The sequence below is a fragment of the Chrysemys picta genome, chromosome 4 (genome assembly GCF_011386835.1).
Source record: "Chrysemys picta bellii isolate R12L10 chromosome 4, ASM1138683v2, whole genome shotgun sequence".
NCBI classification, from domain to species: domain Eukaryota; kingdom Metazoa; phylum Chordata; order Testudines; family Emydidae; genus Chrysemys; species Chrysemys picta.
In genome coordinates this window covers 42,438,262-42,460,369 of record NC_088794.1, presented here as the reverse complement: position 1 = coordinate 42,460,369, position 22,108 = coordinate 42,438,262, and the positions used below count along the sequence as shown (strand labels likewise).

The window sequence follows — 22,108 nt, the reverse complement described above, 5'->3', positions numbered from 1 at the left end:
GCTAAAAATAATCCCCCCAAAATGAAAATAAGAAATCCCCCCAAAAGACAGAGGGCCTAGAGCCCCATTATGACCTGTTTGGTTAGCAGTTTCTTTTAGCTTTAGATGTCTTTTAGCTTTTCTTATTTGAGAGTTAGAGGAATTCTTGCAGCCTTATCTGATCATAAGTAAATATCCAAGTTGCCAGAAATCCAGTGCAGACCAACCACAGCCTGATTTACGGTTAAGTGGAATAATCTCCATGTCATACTCTGTACTCAGCATCTTATTAGGTACAGAGGTTAATCCACTCTAGACTCTCTGCTGGCATCTGCTTATCTGACCCATTGTGAACTACTGTATTCATTATCTTCTGTATTTACTGAATTTATATTTTCAACTCTTATACTTTTCTAGATGTCAATAATGATGGCTTCTTGGATGAGCAAGAATTAGAGGCCCTGTTTACTAAAGAGGTAAAAAAAAAAAAAAAGAAAAACGAACAACATTTCAGAGCATTCAATATATTGATGCGTCCCCTCTCTTTCTAAAGGGACATTTACTTATTTTATTTTGATTTAGACTATGAACAAGAACATTTATCCCCAGGTCTGAGTGACCTCGACACTCAGAAATTATTCAGCACACCATTGAGGGAGAGAAACAGTGGTTTAGTGATTAAGGCAGAGGGCTGGGATTCAGGAGTCATGGGTTCAATATCTTGCTCTGCCACAGACTCTCCTGAGCCAGTGAGACGAGATGGACCTGACAACATGCCCTCAGGGTTAACAAACTCAGGTTATTATGGACCAAAGCAGAGAGTGAATTCTAAAGTGCCCAACCCTTACAGAGAGCACCTTGCCAGTAGCCTCCTCGTCTAGACCAGTGGGGGGAGAGGCAGTCTTTTAGATGGCTGTTTGCCAACCACTGATGATTTTGTAAGTTAAAACCATAACCTGAAAAATCCACTCCAAAAACTATAGGTAGCCAGTGCAGATCAAGGAGTACAGAACAATAAGCACAAAAAGAGACACCACTTAACAAATGGACACTGGGTTCAGCACCAGATTTACACCCAGGTCCGGCAATTGACCTTATATGGTCCCACCTCTGTGCCCACATGGGGGTCCACTGAAGTCAGTTGGGCTCCTCGCCTGCACTAATGCAATCCTAGGATCAGGGTCTAGATTTCCATGTGAATTTAAAATATAATCCTGTGTAGAGGACATTACAGTAGTCCACTTGAATTAACAACTGGCTTCATACCATTGAAAAGCTCACTTTCTGCTTAAAATTATGCTAAAATAAATTATTTCTCTACCTAGAGCAATCATTTCCCTTCAGATTTACTGTTCAGTCAAAAAGTGCCTCAGCTAAATGTAATGCAAAAGCATATCAGTGTCCGGGCTGGTTCAAATTGGTGAAGCTGTGTTTTTAAGCAACATTTTACGTCGTCTCAAATGTGTTCTATTCTGAATAAGCAGTCCTTTCTTCCAGCTAATGTTTACTACATTTATTTTCAGCTGGAGAAAGTATATGACCCCAAAAATGAAGAGGATGATATGGTGGAAATGGAAGAAGAAAGGCTAAGAATGAGAGAGCATGTTATGAATGAGGTGTGGTCTGAAGGTTAACAGAGTTGGCCAAATCCTGCTCTGATGTACCTGTGCAATCCTACTGAAGTCAGCGAGGTTGCCCAGGTACAGCAGAGGGAAATTTTGCCCATTTTACTATATACTGCTTCACAGGCATACAATTTAATTCAAAGCATGCTATGCTGCAATCTCAGGCAATATCTTGTCCTCATTCAGAAAAGATGCTGGATAGATAAAATTGGTTGGTAAAGTCCATGTTCCCATTTACTGAGTTCCAGAATAATCATGCTGTGGAGCAGGCATGGAGATCTCTACAGATGTCCCAGAATCCACAGATATTACCTGTGAATCCTGGGGCATAGAGTTGGCCAAGGCTGGCCTCTGTGTTGTTCCCTTAGCCTGCCTTATACATCTGTCAGAACAGCTCCAAGCTGGAAAATTTTGTCAGTGCTTTCTTGCCTGTATCCCTTGCCTGCCTCCTCCCACGTCACAAGGAGTCTGACAGCAACATATGCCAACATTCATTCTTGCAGATATTTCCCAGGGGTGTTGGGAAGGGATGATGCTCTATAGAGCTGGTGTCCTCCAGCAACAGCACTTCTACATCCAGATATACTCCCTAAAGCTTGAGGAGTGAATTGAGGTTGTGAGTCTATTAGTCAGAGGGAGGCCCTGAAGGAGGGATTCTGGGACAGTTTAACTGGTTTCCTGCTACTTTAATTTCCTCCTTCTAAAGTGGAAGGTTAGGATGGATCACAGTTATTGGCAGCAAGTTTTCAGTCAGCTTTTAGTGTGAGCTTTTTTTGGAGTTGAAAGGCCAAGAGAACTAAATCCTAGATATGGAGGTTATAGATGTATTAGAAATCCTGGCTTGCAGTTGGGACAGCTCAGAAACATAAGACTGTGTTCAACCTAATCCTGCATTAATGTCTTAGTGAGACATTCCAGTGAGAGAGACAGTAGTAAAGCAAGCATTTGGAAAGGAAAGCAGAATCAAAACCAATGGAAAAAAGTTGCAGTTTTGCACTTGAAAATGAAAGTAGGTCTGGTTTAACGTGAAAAAACAATCACATGATTAAGTTGATTTATAAATGTAGGTTCAACCCCCTCAAAGTCTCTTGTATTGGTCAAAGATGTGTTACATTTTGTTTTTGCTTTAACTAGATTGACGTCAACAAGGACCGGTTAGTAACTTTACATGAGTTCCTGAAAGCTACAGAGAAAAAAGAATTTTTGGAGCCAGATAGCTGGGAGGTAATAGAGTTCCAAGTGGAACATACTGTACTGTTAATATCAGTCTAATCAGGAAACTAAGTGTCATGTTTGTCTCTGACTTTTCATTTTTCCTCCTCCTTGGTATGTGCCATTGTTAGAGGCATTAGCTAAATAAAATGTAATCTAGGTATTTAAGAACATAAATTGAATAGGTCTTGTGCCATCATGTGGATTATCTGAAAGCCTGTTGCTTGCACAGGCCTTTGAAACAGAAAACAAACATTTTGGCTATGGATTTCCTTGGATGGAGGACAGAATTCAATTAGAAGCAGGAGAAGTGATTTTTTTTCAACCTCATCCCACATTTTGAGCAGGATTCAAACCATTTCCTCATAAGTAGAAGTGATGAATTCCTTCACAGTACAATATATTTTTGGAAGTATCAAACCAAAATTTTCTGTATTGGTGAATTTTAGAATCCAGCTCATAGCCATAGCATTGTGAAGATTACTAATTTCCTTTTGCAAGTTGTATTTTTATTATTCCTGTGTGAAGGTTCTTAGTTCTCTACGTTTTCTTGCAGACATTGGATCAACAGCAGGTCTTCACTGAAGAAGAGCTGAAGGAATTTGAAACGCATATTTTGCAGCAGGAAAATGAACTCCTGAAGAAGGCAGAAGATCTTCAACAACAGAAGGAAGAGCTACAGAGACAGCATGACCAGCTTCAGGCTCAGAAACAGGAACTTCAGCAGGTGCTGTCATTGTAATAGGAGGATTCCTCCCATTTGCTGAGCCTTTCGCTGAATTTCTGAAAGGCAAAGCGGTGCTATTTCTGGAGTCGTTGTCCCTTTAGGTAGTGTATGAGCCATGAGGGCTGCAGATGAATTTTAAACTCATTTTTCCTGCAACAGGATCCAACCTATAACTCCAGATTACACCAAACAGTGAAGCTGAACCATGTATGTTTCCACTGGTGAAGTTCATATGTAAGGAGTGTACATACTGTCAAAGGCATTAAATTATGCAAGGTGAAAGGAAGCTGATGCTGCCGAGTTCTCAGACCCCTCTTGTTTTTTTCCCCCCACACCTTACCCATCAGGTTGTACAACAGATGGAACAGAGGAAACTACAGCAAGGAAGTCCTCTATCGGGACCAGCTGGGGAACTGAAATTCCAGCCACGTATGTAAATTGTATATTACGTTATGGACATAAACTTTTAAATCTAAGATCCCATTTCAAAAGTGGTTTAAAAGCTCCTTTCTCTCTGGTGAAATTGTAAGTATAACTTGTCTGCAGTGATCCATTTTAGGGAAAATTGCTGAGCTTTCTTTAAGAGGAAAGTATTGAAGTTTTCTAAAGTAATCTGGAGGTCTAAGTACATTATTAAAATATCACTAAACCTAATAAATATGAGATTAAATAATAACCTCCCTGGAAAAGCCAGAGTTCACTTTTGCAGAGATTCCGAGGCATGCTATGGTCATAGAGACAGGATTTGCCTCATTTCAGAGTGAGCATGTGTTGTGGCCTTTCAGTCCCCAGAGATGTCCTGAGATCTAGGAGATCCAGAGTCTCAGAGTATCCATAGAAGGCTGGGGCATTCACAGGGAGCCAGCCTCTGTTTGTTATTTTTGGGTCTCCCTGTGTCACAAAGAACCTTGGTGTTAATGCTTCACCCTATGCCCTGAATGAGTTAGCCAACGCAGAGTGGGAATCTGCAGGAACTAATGCTGTTCTTACCCCCTGTATCCTCCAGAAGGGAGCAAACCCTGATCCCTGACCTTATAGTATTCTTTCCCATGGGTACTTCCTCATGGATTTGCTGGGTGGATCTGTTTATTTATAATAGTTACAAGATGCCTTTCACTTTCAGCCAACTGCTGAAGAGGTCTTCATTGAGTGGCTGTCCCCATATCATGTACCACCAAATAGCTGGCAAAAATATGTATGCAGAGGAGAGGTTTCAGTGCTGGATTTTTTATTTGCCCAGTGAAGTGAAGAAGTTTTGATCATCTTTTCTTGTTAGAAGAGCCTTTATCCATATGATCTATCAGCCGAACACCTTCCCTTTTGAGATCCAGATGGCTGTAGGTCAGCGGTTCTCAAACTGTGGGTCAGGACACCAAAGTGGGTCATGACCCCATTTTAATGGGGTTGCCAGGGCTGGCATTAGACTTGCTGGGGCCCCGGATAGGGAGGCCAAAGCCTGAGTCCCTCTCAGTCTTCTCTTCTCCAAACTAAACAAACCCATTTTTTTCAATCTTCCCTCATAGGTCATGTTTTCTAGACCTTTAATCATTTTTGTTGCTCTTCTCTGGACTTTCTACAATTTGTCCACATCTTTCCTGAAATGTGGCACCCAGAACTGAACACAATACTCCAAGTGAGGCCTAATCAGCATGGAGTAGAGCGGAAGTATTACCTCTCGTGGCTTGCTTACAACACTCCTGCTAATATATCCCAGAATGATGTTCACTTTTTTTGCAACAGCGTTACACTCATAGACTCATAGACTTTAAGGTCAGAAGGGACCATTATGATCATCTGGTCTGACCCCCTGCATGCTGCAGGCCACAAAACCGTCCCTACCCTTCCCTTGACTCTGCTGATGAAGTCCCCAAATCCTGTGTCTTGGTGACTTCAATTGGCAGAGATCCCTCCTGCTAGCGATCCCTGCCCCATGCTGCGGAGGAAGGCGAAAAACCTCCAGGGCCTCAGCCAATCTACCCTGGAGGAAAATTCCTTCCCGACCCCAAATATGACGATCAGTAAGACCCCAAGATTTATATTATATAAGACACAGTTGATTTATATTTAGCTTATGGTCCACTATGCCCCCAGATCCCTTGCCGCAGTACTCCTTCCTAGGCAGTCATTTCCCATTTTGTTTGTGTGCAACTGATTGTTCCTTCCTAAATGGAGTTCTTTGCATTTGTCCTTATTGAATTTCATCCTATTTACTTCAGACCATTTCGAATTTTAATCCTATTCTCCAAAGCACTTGCAACCCCTCCCAGCTTGGTATCGTCTGCAAACTTTATAAGTGTACTCTCTATGCCATTATCTAAATCATTGATGAAGATATTGAACAGAACCGGACCCAGAACTGATCCCTGCAGAACCCCACTTGTTATGTCCTTCCAGCAGGACTGTGAACCACTGTGATTACTCTCTGGGAACAGTTTTCCAACCAGTTTTGCACCCACCTTATAGTATCTCCATCTAAGTTGCATTTCCCTAGTTTGTTTATGAGAAGGTCATGCGAGACAGTATCAAAAGCTTTACTAAACTCAAGATATACCATGTCTACCACCTCCTCCCATCCACAAGGCTTGTTACCCTGTCAAAGAAGGTTGTGACGTTGGTTTGACACAATTTGTTCTTGACAGATCCATGCTGACTGTTACTTATCAGCTTATTATCTTCTAGATGTTTGCAAATTGTTTGCTTAATTATTTGCTCCATTATCTTTTCGGATACAGAAGTTAAACTGACATAGGTGACATTTTGTCTTCAATCACTGTGTTTCCACACACAGTATTCTCTGTATAGTTCTGTTCATATCCTGATTATCCATAAAATTAGGAACATTTGCTCCATAAACAGGGAATTCTCATTCACCTTTGTGAAATTCTGTATGTAGTAGGAGAAGAGCTAGAAGAGCAGGGACAAAAGTGAAAAGTAGGGTTGAGTTAGAGAAAAGGTGGTGTTTCTGAACGTCTGGGAAAATCCAGAATAACTCCACTGACTTCATTGGATATAGTTTAACTGATCAAAATATGGGCTAAACAGGTTACACAATCACACAAACTTGTAGAAAGCGTAGAACCCCACTTCCGCACTTTTGTGAAAGTGAAGGGTCTAGTTAAAGATGCCACTGGCAATTAGACAAGTGATACCCCTAGGTTTTGCTGATGCTGTCACCATTACTAGGATAAGTGCAAAGCATTTATACCAAGTTTCTCATATGGTTTTGGCATAAAACACATCTCCTTCAAAAATCAATTACAATTATTTTAAATGCTTACTGGAGTTTGTGTGTCCCCAATGTTTGTTCATCAAGTTAATGTGATGAAACCAAAGTAGCCAGTGCATTTTATCTGCCAAATCCTTGGCCCCCAACAAGAGGAAATGAGAGAGAAAAAGGGAAGAACTGATTACAGTCCTAAAGTTTCCAACCAACTATGATAAGTGACGTTATTCAAGGGAAGGTGAAGAAATAGTGTGTTCACAGATTGTGGACACGCTAGGGAGTAAAGTTCAACCGGGAGTTCACATTTTCAAAAAAATGACAACACGTCTGTTTATGGATCAAAGGTTCACTTTACCCTTGTTAACCTGACATACTTCAGAAAGGGCAAATTAATGTAATCTCCAAAGAATCAAGATGATAAACAACATAATGGACAGAATGTTTCAGAGGGAAACAAATGTGTGTGGAAATAGCTAGTAATCCAAGAGGAAATTCTACATGTCATAACGTGTTTATAATGTAATTTGGATACTCTCATCCTTGCGATTGTGTGTGTGTATGCTGTTGCTCCGGTACATGAATAATTGATTCAATTTGCATAAAGTAGGCCATGGAGACTTTTGCTATTAAATCAGACATTTGAAAGGGATAGTAAGGGTGCCAGGATCCTGACAATGGTAGCCAGAGTAGGGTCAGACCACAGTCAGAGTAGCAGAAGAGTTCACTGTTAAGTTCCAGGCCACGGTCAATACCAAGGATCAGAGTCAGGTTTCAGGGTCCGGGTCAGGTGGCGAAGTCTAAATCAAGCCAAGGTCACAGAACAGGGTGCAGGAATGGTTGTGGCAACTACAGGAGATCCATACTGTTGCCTGGACACTTCTTGGAATGCCCCTTGGGTTTATATAGGTGGGGAGCCATGAGGTAGCACTTCCCATGGTCTGTGTCCACAGTAGGTCATGGGTAGTGAAGCACAAGCTGATCATAGCTGCTGCTGGGTGGCAGCATAGCGCCATCTGCTGCCTGGCAGCTTGCTAGGCCTTGGTTCAAGACCCATTAGAGATTAGACCTTACAAAAAGGCCATAAAATCACCTTAGACAGTTTTCATTTTTTGGTGTGAGGATAAGGAATCACTCTCTTAGGCCAGGACTACACTGAAAAATTAGAGTGACCTAACTATATTGCTCAGGGCTGTGAAAAATGTTGCACTCTGTATGATGTAGTTAGGTTGAACTAGCCCCCTGTGTAGATGCAGGTAGGTTGAGGTGCCACAAGTACTCCTGTTCTTTTTTTTTAAGAATTCTTCCATCAACCGAGCTGCCACCTGTCGGAGAGGTGGATTAATGACTTGAATGGAAAAACCTCTTTTGTCAATTTATGAAGTGTGTACATTATTGCACTGCAGCAGCAGCGTAGCTATTCCACTACAGCGGCGGAAGTGTAGATGTACCCTTAGGCTACGTCTACACAGGGATAAAAATACCCACGGCTGGCACGGGACAGCTGACTCAGGCATGTGGGGCTGAAAAAAAAATTGCTGTGTAGATGTTTGGGCTTGGGCTGGGGCCCAAGCTCTGGGACCCTGCAAGCCCAAGCCTGAACATCTACACAGCAATTTTTGGCTGCACAGCACGAGCCCTGTAAGCCCAAGTCAGTTGGCCCGGGCTACTGCAGCTGTGCCAGCTGTGGCCGGGCCGCATGTCTTTTATCCCTGTGTAGATGCATCCTTAGTATTCTTCCTTGTGAAAATGGAGTACTATAGCAGGGAGACACTTTAAACACACACACACACACACACAAAGTCCCTATTGTTGATATATTTTGTCTCTCTCTATACAAATGCACTGATTTATTTACAAACAGAATGAACATGACGTGGCTATTATTTTTCTTTTAAAATCACTTGCTGTAGTTTAATTAAAAAAAAGAAATAAAGCTTAGGGGAATAGTCAGCTTTATGCCCACAAAGGAAAAACCATGTATTGTAGGGGAATTTTGATACTACTGAAATCACTGACAATACCCCATCTTCATATCTCTGTTTAAACCCTTTCTTTTTTGCTCTACCCTGAGACAGAAACTGAAATGTGGTCCCTTTAATCCTGCATTGGCAGGGAGATGAACTGAATGACCTAACAAATCTTTTTCATCTGTAACTGCAGATTCTTATGATTCTTTCCCGTTCTGCAATCTTGCATGCTTGCTTTCTCTCCTCACAGTCAATAGGCTGAAGGAACATTTATTTAGATTGTCATTGCTTTTAATTACAGCCTCTTTCTTTTAATCTAATCCATCCCTGTTACACTCCATTGTCATGACTTGTAAGCATTGCTCTACCCAGTTTTGCACGGCCTTTTTCTCATCTCTGCCTATAAAATCTTTCATACAAGTATCTCAGATGATATTATAAATACAAGAATGTACTCAATTGGAAATAAAGATGTAAGAGCTGTTTACTGTTTTAATTTAAGAACCATAAAAATGTAGGGCTAGAAGGGACCTCAGAAGGCCATCTAGTCCATCCCCCTGCACAGAGCAGGACCATGTATACCTAGACCATTGCTGAGAGGTGTTTGTCTAACCTGTTCTTAAAAACCTCCAAGGATGGGGATTCCACACCTCCCTTGGAAACCTACTCCAGTGTTTAACAATCCTTAGATTTAGAAAGATTTTCCTAATATGGAACCTAAATATCCCTTGCAGATTAAGCGAATTACTTCTTGTCCTACCTTCAACGGACATGGAGAACAATTGATCACCATCCTCTTGATAACAGTCCTAGCATATTTGAAGACTAGTATCAGGTCACCTCTCAGTCTTGTGTTCTCCAGACTAAACTTGCCCAATTTTTTTTTAATCTTTCTTCACAGGTCAGATTTTCTAAACCTTTTATCACTGTATTGTTTTGCTCTTCTCTGGACTCCCAATTGCCCACATCTTTTTTAAAGTGTGGCACTCAGAACTGGACACAGTACTCCAGCTGAGGCCTCATCAGTGCTTAGTAGATCGGGACAATTATCTCCCATGTATGATATGACATTCCTGTTAATACACCTCAGAATGATATCCCTTTCTTTCACAACTACATCACCTTGTTGGCTCATATGCAATTTCTGATCCACAACAACCCCCAGATCCTTTTCAGCAGTATTACCACATAGCCAGTTATTCCCCATTTTGTAGTGGTGCATTTGATTTTGCCTTTCTAAGTGAAATATTTTACACTTGCCTTTATTGAATTTCATCTTGTTGATGTCAAACAATCCTCCAATTTGTCAAGGTCCTTTTGAAATCTAATCCTATCCTCCAAAGTACTTGCAAGCCCTCCCAGCGTGGTGTCATCCACATGTTTTATAAGCATACTCCCCACTCCATTATCCAAATCATTAAATAAAAATATTGCATAGTAGCAGACCCAGGACAGACCCCTGCGGGATCCCACTAGATACATCCTCCCAGTTTGACAGTGAACCATTGATAACTACTCTTTGAGTATGGGCTTTCAATCAGTTTTGCACCTATTTTTTCTAGACTACATTTCCCTCGTTTGCTTATGAGAACAGCATGAGGGGCTGTGCCAAAAGCCTTACTAAAATCAAGACATATCACATCTATGGCTTCCCCACCATCCACTAGGCCAGTAACCCTGTCAAAGAAAAAAATTAGGTTGGTTCGGCATGATTTGTTCTTGACAAATCCATGTTGGATATTCCGTATAACTCTATTATCCTCTAGGTGCTTACAGATGGATTGTTAAATAATTTGTTCCAGTATCATTCCAGGAACTGAAGTTAGGCTGACTGGCCTGTAATTTCCCAGGTCCTCTTTTGTTCCCCTTCATAAAGATAGATATTATGTTTGACCTTCATCAGTCCTCTGGGATCCCACCAGTCCTCCATGAGTTCTCCAAGATAATCACCATCAGTTCTGAGATTGCTTCATCTAGGTCCTTCATCAGGCCCTGCTAACTTAAATATTTATACCAAGAGTCTTTAACCTGTTCTTTTCCTATTGTGGATTGCGTTCTATTTCATGCAAATGCTATGAAATGTCAAGGCACGTGACAGAAAACATTTCTATGGAGACATTAACATTTCAGCGTTGGATGCCTACATCAGAAATGACAACATTTTAAACAAAAATCTGATTTCTATCAAGTGAAGAAAGAGTTGGGTGCATTTGTGACCTCCGCCTTGTCCAATTATCCACCATGCCTGGCTTTGCAAGATACCTAACAATATGCACTTTGTATCCATAAGAATTGGTAACTACCTTTGTTGGTACAGAAGATTTAATCTAGATTAAATTAAGGTAAAATACAATTTTGGAGATTCTGGACCCTGTGTTTAATAAATTCAGATTCTGCTAATATAATCTCTCAGCTCTATAGTAAACTTCTATATTGTTTAAATAAAAAAAGCCTCTCTCTTTATTGGGCTGAGTTTGCTCTAGAAGCTCCCCTTACCCTTCACCCTTTAAAAGTTTCTGCTTCTGATTTACTCATCCTTGTGGCGTGTGTGTGTGTGTGTGTATACGCGTGTACATACCTAATTCCTGAACTCATCAATCCCACTGTTGGGCCAGCAGGGGAAAAGAGGAAAGACCAAAAAAATAAAATAAAAATCTATTGAGAATGAAGCAACTGCTAGGCTGGCCTATAATCTAATGTTTGATACGGTTATGCAACCTAATGGTCACATTAGCAAAATCTGGACCATTTTATTTACAATAAGCACATTGCAGCTACACCTACATTGAAATCTTGTCATTTTCTTTCAAGGACTTCTCTAGTTTGGGATCAGTTTGCTTAAAAGATTGACACTGTTTCTTATTTTTGTTTTACAGCGGGGGAACACCAAGTCGGAAATGGACAAAACCATCTTGCAGGTGATCAGCCTTTACCGCCAGGGCACATACCAGTTCAAGAAGCAGCCGCCGGAAGTGATCATGTTCAAATTCACCCTTAACCACTTGTGCCTCAACTTTATACCGTCTTTATTATTTTGGGGGGTGGGGTTGGGGACTTAAACAGAAACAGAGTGAAATATGAACTGCCCACTTTCTTCACTTGCTTGTAAAGTCATTGGGAATGTTACAGCTTTACAATTCAAACCCAACTGATGTTTAAATTAGATTAATTTAATCTTCAGTGCAACAGTGAGAAAGATAACAGGCAGATCAATTGCAGGCTAAAAGGGAGCGGGGGGGTTGGAGGGGAGGAATGGAAGAAATTAACAAAAAAGCAGCATCTCTCCATTTTCTGTAAGCAAATCTCCAACAGCTCAGTCCCTGAAGCACAGGAAGTCCTTATTACCAATAGTTAGGCATTAATCAGAAACTCGCTTTCTGGAGAAGCGAAGAACTTGACTAGAGATCGAGCTAATCCTGTTCCATACAGAAACACTTTTCAGAAGCACTAAACTTCAGAATTTGGGGAAACTAGGCCCAGGAATGGAGGTCTTCAATTTCCAGTACTGCCAACCCTTTTCTCCTTTGAGACCAAATAAATACAAACCTGCTCTGATTAATTTCAAGAAAACTGCACTTTTAAAAATGTAACTGCAGCAAAGAATTTTAGAACAGTGAATACTTTTCACGTTTACAGATAGCTATGAACTTCACTGTAAGCCTTCAAAACAGAATACTGTACTTATGGTGTGTTGATTTGAACCCTCCTCCTTGTTAAGATGGATCCAGTGTAGCAGCTGGGTGCTCATCTTGCAGACTGGCTATTAAGACAATATTCTTGTCCCTCTTTTTTTCCATTATCTTCTAGCTGCTCTCAACATTTTGCATGCTATTAAAATGAGGGTTTTTTTGGTCGATGAAAAAATATTGTGAGAAATAGAAAAGGACTGTCTTTTTCTGTGCATATTATCCTACCTCCTGTGGTAAAACCTTCCTTTCAAAATCCACAGTATGTTTCAAACATGACATTCTGACTGCTAGAGTCTCTCTGGTTTCACATTGGTAGTTCTCATTAGTTTTACAACAATTGGTATAATTTTATGAAATTCCCTGAAACAGGCACGTCTTCACTGTATATTTTTGGTATTGGTATCAAGCTGGTTTCTTCAAGCTAACCCAAGCTTTTACAAGAAATTATTTGATATACCTGTGAATTTTGCTAAAATGTAGAAAAAGATCCATTGCGTATTTCAGACCTAAAGGAAGCATCTTAAAGCCCAAACCCAATTCCTTTAATATGAATGTTTTCCCTTTGTAGAAAGCTGGCTCTGATTTTTTTATATAAAACACATCCCTCCCTACAATCGGGATCATTCAGATTTCCTTCCCATTCTATAGTGACATTGTTGGCAGGTAGCTAAGTGGAATGGGTCAGCTTTTAAATAAATAGAAGTAAGCCTCTGTTCTGGAGAGATGCATGCTAGCATGTATCATAGTAACTAGAGAAAGATGGGTATTTGCAAAGCAGTTCAAGCAGTATTTTTTTTCCACAGAAGAACTTTCAGACATTTGTTTTGTAGCATCTTAGAAATTAGAGATTAGATGTCCTTCATCCCCCTGCTAATGCAAACTTCTTCCTGCAGGATGGAGCATATTCCCTTTCGCCAATCTAGATTTAAATGATTTATGTTCTTCCTTGAGAAACAATTCCACAAGGTCTAATGGAGCTCGCTTGTCACGATAATTTTCCTGATGATCAGTTCTGATTTCTTTCTCCATTTCGTCTTGGTAATTGTATTTAGGCCACAGTTCCTTTCCTCCTTGGCATTGACACTGTTCAAGCAGTGGTAGGTTTCTTTCCACCTCACCTCTTTCATAGTTTGCTCAAGATGTATAACATTTTAAACCTTTCCTCAAATCAATCCATCCAGGTCCTTGGTCTTTCCTTGTTACTTTTACATCAGTTTGATTTATTTGTCCAGAGATAGAATTACTTTTCTGCAGTTCCAACCGTTTGCTAGGAATCCCCCCATAAAGGAGGTTCGGGGCAGTTGTAGCCAGGACCAGTAGAGTCATACTAGCATGGCAGGACACAGGGTGGCACTAGGACCCCAGATGTAGCACAGGGCCTTCTCCAATGGATGGCCCTGGTGTTGGGTTTGTAAGCTGATTCTTGGGAGATGGGAGTTCAGCCACACTGTTCAAGAGGAGTCCATGAGGGGAAACTTGGGGAGATTTGCTCCCTCCTCCACATGGGTTTTACCGCTAGAGGGGTGATCCGACCATAAGTTTGCAAAACACCCAGAAGGAAGGAACAGTAATCCTTGTCTGAGGTCCCCAGGCACTGCTGCAATACAAATAATAATAGCTTCTCTCTGTATTAAGTCTCTGCCATCACAGTTGTTTTCAATCCCCAATAATTCAGTATAATTATATATAATGCAGTACAGATCTTCTTTTAAATGCAAAATAAAACTGGATTTGCCACAAATTACGCCTACACCCTATGAGACACATGCTCCAAGCTTAGTAACTGCTTTACTCAAAGATTAGATTCCTCCCCCTGCCTCCTCATTTAAGGGCAGAATTGTCCAACTCTACACCACTGGTCAAATCCTATTCTAAGTGCAACATCTGTTTAGTTATGTTCTGATTGATTATAATAATCAGTGTCTTATTTTTGTGCTTTATGGGAAGATGGGCATTATGTAGGTTTATTTTTTATTCTAAACCTTCAAACATCAAGGTATTAATAAAGTACTGTGGTATCTAGGTGCTGAACATAGGCTCTTCCTTACCTTTGTGTATGCCACAGCTATTGTGACCGCCCTGACGCAACGATGCAGGGAAAGCCAGTTTCCATTTGTCACTTTGTTGTGCGTCACCATTTTTCTGCATGCAAAAATCACTCAACTATTTTATAGTGCAGCTGCATCACTCTATGCCAACCAGTAGGGTGAGCTCCCAGTAAAGGAGTTCACACTGTCGCATTAACTCCTGTGGGTCTACTGTCATTCTGTCTGTTTTCTTTTCATACAATGTTATCAATTTAACCTCTTTAAATAGATTTTTTTAAAATGAGATATAGCACATTTTTACAAGAAACAGGCAGACTTTGGAATGTTGGATCTAGTGAAAGGCCACCTACTGACAATTGTCTGGCCTAAAACATTCATGACATTAACTAACTTGCTAGTGGACAATTGTCTATGTTGCACAAAAGCCCACCTTAAATGGTTCCCCTTCTTTACCGTCTGCAAAGAGGTCAAGGAGGGAATGGACATGGAGACTGAATTTATTCTCAAAAGTTTAGTCTTCAGGCCAGGGTTTGGCATATTAGCAGGGCATGTAGGAAAGCTTGCCCTGTTGCTACCCTGCAGCACTTGTTCTAGGAGCAATCATCAGTGCTCTCAATCTGGCACCTTTCTCCAGTACTAAATTCATTTAAGTATTTTTTTTAAAAACAGGATAAAAAATGATGCATCACTATGAGTTCTCCCTCTGTCAGGAACCCTCTGCCTTAAAAAGATGTTGTGCAGGGTACCTGAAATAATGCTTATAAATGCAATGTTTGTAGCTTTAATTACTTGCAGCATGTTACTTTCATTTTTGCTATTTCCTGGATGAAACATTTTATTGGGGATGCTTTCTCATGCATGGAAAGACTAACAAGTATTGCCCACTTCAAGCATGCCTCTCAACTGAAGATTTTTGTCACCATGGTACTGATTTCTCAGGAGCCTCTCAAGGGCATAAGTATGAATAAAAATGATGTTTATAGCTAAATGGGGGAACAGAAAGTGATAAATGGGTCTCTTACTAGATTTTCAAAGCTGTACCAGGGACTGAAGTGTCATGGATACCACTACTTTCAGGCTTACTTGGTTTTATTTTGTCTTAAAGGCCATTAAAAGAAAATTTAATGCAACTTGGTTTTGACCAATACTCTAAAAGATGTAAACATTGAATTTCACATTTTTTTTTATTTTATTGTTGGGGATGGGGGGGCAGGGAAAGGGGTAGGTTGGTTAATGTTGTAAAAATTCATATTCTCCGGTGCAATATTTGTAGAAAAAAATGTTGTCCCCCTCATCCTTTGTATAGATTAGATTTGAACTGGATTAAATTGAAACAACTCAAAGCAAGATATCTGGTGTTTCCTTTTTACCAAATTGTGCCTATGAAATTGGAGTGGATGACAAAGGGGTGATCACGGAGTTAAGTGAAATAATTTGCATGTTATTTGCCTCTTGATGAAGGAGGCAAGCTACTGCATCCGAAGAAGTGGGCAGTAGCCCACGAAAGCTTATGCTCTAATAAATGTGTTAGTCTCTAAGGTGCCACAAGTACTCCTGTTCTTTTTACTTAAAACAGTAAGACAGAATCTAAACTGTACTTAGTGCCAAGACTATGGGGAAAAAATTGAGATGCAACCTAAGGAAATAATGGGTAAGACAGCTTGCATTACATTTGAGAGACAAGGTGGGTGAAGAAATAACTTTTATTAGACCAACTTCTGTTGGTGAGAGAGACAAGCTTTACAGCCACTCAGAGCTTTTCTTCAGGGCTGGGAAAGGTACTCCCAGCCAAGATGAAAGGTGGAACAGATTGTTCAGCATAAGTAATTAGCACATATTATAAGGGACCATTCAAGGTAGAGTGGGCCCCTTAACACCTCTGCAGTCATAGGACTGAGAAGGGGTTAGTGGGTTACAGATTGTTGTAATAAGCCATAAATCCAATGTCTCTGTTCAGTCCATGATTTTTAGTATCTAGCAGAGTAATGAATGTAAGTTTCCAGGGTTGTCTTTTGAAAGTGCTGTGTAAGTTTCCTTTGGGGATAGGTCAGTCCTCTCAAATGAATTTGCACAGGAAAATGATGAGTGTTTGTCTTTTATCACCTGTGGGTGAACCCTTTTTACAAAATCATCACTCTGTATTATTGTATGTGAGCCCAGTATCCCTGAGAGCGGGGAGGCCATCAGATTATTTTGCCAGGCCGGGCCGCCCAGAGGATTCAGGGGGCCTGGGGCAAAGCAATTTCGGGGGCCCTTTCCATTAAAAAAAAAAGTTGCAATACTATAGAATACTATATTCTTGGGAGGGCCCTGCGGGGCCCGGGGCAAATTGCTCCACTTGCCCCCCGGGGCGGCCCTGTTGCCAGGTGACAGATAACCACCCAGCACAGTGTCAGGTGCTCTGGATGAGAGGCTTTGAAGAACTCAGGCTGCAATTAAAACCCAGGACCCTCAACTTGATACAGCAACAAATCTGTACCACAGAGTAAGCCAGGTGACATTTACACCTGAACCTGAGGACCATGCAGTAGAGTTCACTATTGAAGTCATCCATTGCAACAGAACTATAAGTGCCTACCCCTTCATCTTAAAAGGTTAATATTTAATGATCTGCTCTTTGTGCAAGACATTCCTGGGTGTCTCTGTTTATGGACTTCACATTATATGGGAGTGGCAAATGCCTAGAGTAGAAGTTGATGCTGTTTGGACCAGCATTAATTCTCATGGGGATGTTGTATTCCTATGAAGAGAAGATATTTAAAAGTATTAAAGTTAAACATGTTTTAAAATTGGCAGCATGGGATAACTTGCACTCGAGTATTAACAGAATTGGCTGAGGACCTCTTGGAGCCACCTGTATGTGTTGATTTTTAATCAAATTTGGACTAGCGGGCAAGTTCCAGAGGACTGGCGGGGGGGGTGGGGGCGGGGGAGAAAGCTAATGTTATGCCAATGTTTAAAAAGGGCACATGGGATGACCTAGGTAACTATAAGGCAGTTAGCCTGACATTGATCCAAGGCAAACATCAGCCAGGAAAAGCTGAATGGGGCACAATCAATAAAGAATTTAAGGATGGTAGCATAATTAATCCCAGTTAACATACTTGTATGGAAAATTTGTCTTGTCAAGCAAACAATGTTATTTTTTTGATATTACAAATTTGGTTGTGTGATGAAGTGGGGGATTGTCTTGTTTTTTCCTTGTTTTCCAATGGTTTGCATGCAGAGGGAGTGGGACTCAGTGTCCCAGTGTACTGGTTTAATGAGGTGAGGGGAGAGGGAGTTTGTTGTTACAGAGGACTGGAGAGGGAACTTGGGACCCCAGCCAATGGCCTGGAGGATGGACACCCCACCGACTGGTGACCTGACGACCCGGAGACCCAGCTCAGGAGTCGCAGCCAGTTCTGGCCAGTGGGAGGATAATGGGCTGTAAAGACAGGACCCCGGTGACCTAACCAGCCGGTTCCAGCCAGAGTGGGCTAGAGGACAGAAGAGAGGAGAGGAGGCCCAGGAGACCCGGTTTATGACCTTGTTTACCTGGAGAGAAGACAATGGACAGAGGCGGGGCTCGGGGGAGGTGATATCAGATGCCCAGCTGGGAAGCAGGGGGGTCCCTGGGCTGGTGAGAGAGAGCAGGCAGAGCCCACCTGGCTGCAGGGGAGACTGGGATGTGCTGTGCTGAGGGAGGCCAGGCCTGAGACCTTGAGAGTTTCCTGTGCTGTGTTCAACGCTCAATAAACCCTCCTGTTTTACGCTGGCTGAGAGTCACTCTGGTCTAGAGAACAGGGTTGCATCATCCCCTTCGGGGGTGGAAGCCCCGGGGGTCCAGAGCGAGTGGACTCCCTGAGGGGACCCACAGCAAGAAACACGTGTGCTAAGGCTCAGAGAGGTGCGAGGGGCCTAACCCCGAGAGAGAGTGGACCCCCGAAAGGGCCGTCTCACTGAAAGGGGCACCCCCCACGGACCGCACGGGGCCAAGAGTGGGCATGATCTGTGAGTCTGTGACAGGTTGATTAAAGGTTACTATTGATACAATATACTCTGACTTCTGTAAGCCATTTGACTTAGTCTCACATGACATTCTGATAGAAAAAGTGGGCACTATACAAAAAAAATCAATGTAGCCCATATTTAATGGATTAAAAATTGGTTAACTGATAGATCACTAAGAGTAATTGTAAATAGAGACTCATCATCCTATAGGGGTGTTTCTAGTGGGGTCCTGCAGGGATCTGTTGTTGGCCCAATCCTGGTCAGTATCTTTATCAGTGACTTAGAAGAAAATATAAAATCATTGCAGGTAAAATTCGCAAATGACACAATGAAGAGAACAGGTCAGCTATGCAGCCCAATCAGGACTGCTGGATAAGCTATGTTCATTTGAACAACAGTCCTTTTCAGCCAACCAAAGGCAAGGTCATGCATCTAGGATGAATGGTCACACTTAGAAGATGGGAGACCCTATCCTGAAACGCAATGACACTGAAGAGGACATACACTGAAAGGTGTAATTATAGAAAACCAAATGAACATGAGCTGCCAGTGTGATGCTGCAACTCAGACTGTGAACATGATCCATGCACGGATAAACAAAAGAATATCAAGTAGGAGTAGAGAGGTGGTATTACCTCTGTATACAGCACTGGAAAATCTGTTACTGGAGTACTATGTCCATTTCTGGCGTCTCCAGATTAAAAAAAGATGTTGACAAATTCTTGTAGCTCAGAAAAGAGCTACATGAATTATCTGAGTTATGGAAAAATACGCCTTATACTGAGAGTCTTAAACTCCCAATCTATTTAGTTTATGCAAGAGAAAGTAAACAAAGGACCTGAATGGACAACAAGTACCTACCAGTGCAAAATAGGGGTAAACTGCTATTATTCTTGTTTGGCAGAGATTTCTGAAAACAGATGGATTTTAATCTAGGACAAAAAGGCATAATAAAATCCAGTGGTTGGAAATTGAAGCTCAACAGATTCAGACTGGAAATTCTTGTAATGTCTTTAATCTACCTAAAGGCACAATGGGCTCAGTTTGCCATTGCCCTGCATCTTGTATATTTCATTACACTAGTGCAAAGAGGGTGCTAGACATTAATAAACAAGAATAATAGCATTTTACACTTACTTTGAACTGGTGTAAATGATTAAACACAAAAATTCCCAGCAACAGTCAACAGAGCCCAGACTCTTTCCTTTATTAGCCTCAGACCCTCGGTTTCCTACTTCCTAAGCATCACTCGTAGTAGCTATCAACGTTATCATCTATTTGATATAATTCTTACACTGTCCTCTGTTTATATCAATCATTTGCAAATACTATACCATTTCTAATAGCTTTCTTAATTCTTAATTTGTTTTTTTTAATAGGTAAAACATTTTTTTCCAAACCTCTTGCGGGTTTTCCAAATGTTCTTAATTCAAAATATGCTGAGTATGGAAAACCCCTCCTCCACCAATGAACCCTTCCTGATTATGTCATCATCCTGGAACCAACAGAGCTAGATATCTTTGGAATAGAAATCCATGGCTTTGCAGGTTTTCCAAATGTTACAGGTATTGTTCTTAATTCAAAAAAATGCTGAGTATGGAAAACCGCTCTCTCTAACCTCAAAGTCGTGGATTTCTATCCCAAAGATATTTAGTTGTGTTGGTTCTAGGATGATGGCGTAATCAGGAGGGTTCATTGGTGGAGGAGCCAGAGCTGGATACAAATGGATTTTTCTACTTGTCTGATTTTCTGCTAAAACCCACTGCTCTGGATTATGGCAAACACATTGGTTTCATGGTGAAACACAGGACTCTGACAAAGCCCATTACAAAAAAGAAAAAATGTGTATCTAAAACTCCCAGGTATATATAACAATTCTACTGTCACTTTTAATTTTAGGGTAAAGTACAAAGGTGTAAGTTATACCACTCTGCTACAGTGAATAGGAAGTCATCTTTGGTGTGGCCTGGTAGAGTTGCTGCTATTGATGTCCCTATTTTATATTTTCTGGCCAGGGCAAATTCAGATTATAAATGGGACCTATGAGAGCCCAACAGATGAAGACTGCCAAGGAGATATCCTGAATCAGTGATCAAAATGTGCCTTGACCATGCCCCCTTCGGGGTAGCACAAACCCCATCTCCTCCACTGGTGGACTTTCTGCCCTGGCCTCATCTATCCTCATCTGTAAAAAGGGTACAATCATGTTTCCCCTCTTTTGTAAAGAGCTTTAATATCTGTAAATGTAAAGCACTATACAAGTCCAGAAATATATATAAATATAAATCATATTTATTATTATTAGCCACATCCCAACACTAGATTTTTTCTGGAGGTCTTGTTTTCTGCCTCTGACAGACAGCAGGTTTTGTTTTCGTCAAGATAGATTTGGGTTTGGGCTAATAATGGAGGTGTCTGAGGAGCAAGGGGTTTAATCATAGTCCTCGCATTCTCTTAGCCACAGACACCTCTCTTTGCCTTACCCCTGTGAACACACACAGGAGTAATTTGGTGGCAGTGCAGAATCAGTCCCCTGCACTCCCTGTTCAGTTCAGCATGTTTAATCTGGGCAGTACTCTGCACTTGCCCTGTGCAGGATCAAGCCTAGCCGCTCAAGGCACATAAAAAGTGTGCCTACGCTATTTCTTGTTAGTTACTTTGCTGAATAATCATACTGATTACTGGTAGTGTCAGAAACACTTTTTCACCTATTTAGCTAAGCTTCCTGACGTTTCTGCTCAATGTTAATGAGGCTGTCTGTTTTGAAGTTTCCATATTGGAGTTTGCAACCTAAAGATATAAAATCTGCATGGTATAAAGACTGGGCCAAGTTACCTGAAGAAAACCATGTCATAAAAACTCACATTGGTGAAAATGGTTTATGTTTTTCTACAAGTAAAATAAAATTTACTCCAAATGCAACTGACAGAGGGAGAAGGATCAGATGTGAGGTTACTCATCCAACAACTCACTCCCGTATAGAGAGAGCCTTTGAATTGAAACTCTGAGGTGAGCAGAACTGCTTAATTTCTAAAATCAGATTCTACTTCCCTTTCTTGTGTTGAGTAGTACCTTGCTCTATGAATATTCCCATTGATTTCAACAATGCTGTGTGTGGAGTAAGGCACTAGTTAACCTGAGAGAAGGTAGCAGAATCTGGCACTAAGTATATTTGAATCTATATATCAGTATGAAGGTAGATTTTACTACCTTGGGAAGTTCAGTTCCAAACCCTAGTCCACCTTCTGCTCTCAGTGCTATGCACTGAATTAGCTATCTTCACTTTCTTATAGTACAGATCCCAAAGCTTGGCAGAGAAAAGGGCTTGTCAGTTTATATTTTTAATCACTAAAATTGAGAGGTGACATCCCAAAATATTCCTGCTAAAAACTGGCTTGTTTAAAAGGTTTCAGAAGATAAATGAAACAGCAAGTTATTTATATGCTGCAGTCAGCTGTGCTCTGTGAGTGAATATGAAATGACAGAGCTGTATTGACTAACAGGGGAGGAGAACATATTGATAAGGATGCCATGGAGTAGTACAAATTTTACATTGCGTGCTTTCCCATTGAGATGTTAATTACCCCTATTACAAATGTATGCTTAATATTATAGGTAACATGGTATTTGCTTTCCCCTTTAAAG

At 41.0% G+C, this 22,108-nt stretch overlaps 1 protein-coding gene across 3 annotated transcripts in view; it reads left to right on the top strand.

The window, feature by feature from the left end:
• NUCB2 (nucleobindin 2) overlaps window positions 1-15,817 on the top strand; it is a 48,032-nt gene extending 32,215 nt beyond the window's left edge. For 2 of the 3 annotated variants that reach the window (XM_005314010.3, XM_042845985.2), the window contains exons 8-13: window positions 397-455; window positions 1,503-1,595; window positions 2,739-2,828; window positions 3,373-3,543; window positions 3,891-3,972; window positions 11,610-15,817. In XM_005314010.3, the coding sequence (XP_005314067.1) occupies window positions 397-455; window positions 1,503-1,595; window positions 2,739-2,828; window positions 3,373-3,543; window positions 3,891-3,972; window positions 11,610-11,731 (617 nt within the window). In that variant the 3' untranslated portion in view covers window positions 11,732-15,817. Of the gene's footprint in view, window positions 1-396; window positions 456-1,502; window positions 1,596-2,738; window positions 2,829-3,372; window positions 3,544-3,890; window positions 3,981-11,609 lie in introns of those variants that run through there. The other variant, XM_024113968.3, reaches the window with a different exon arrangement.
• Window positions 15,818-22,108: the final 6,291 nt, after the last annotated feature.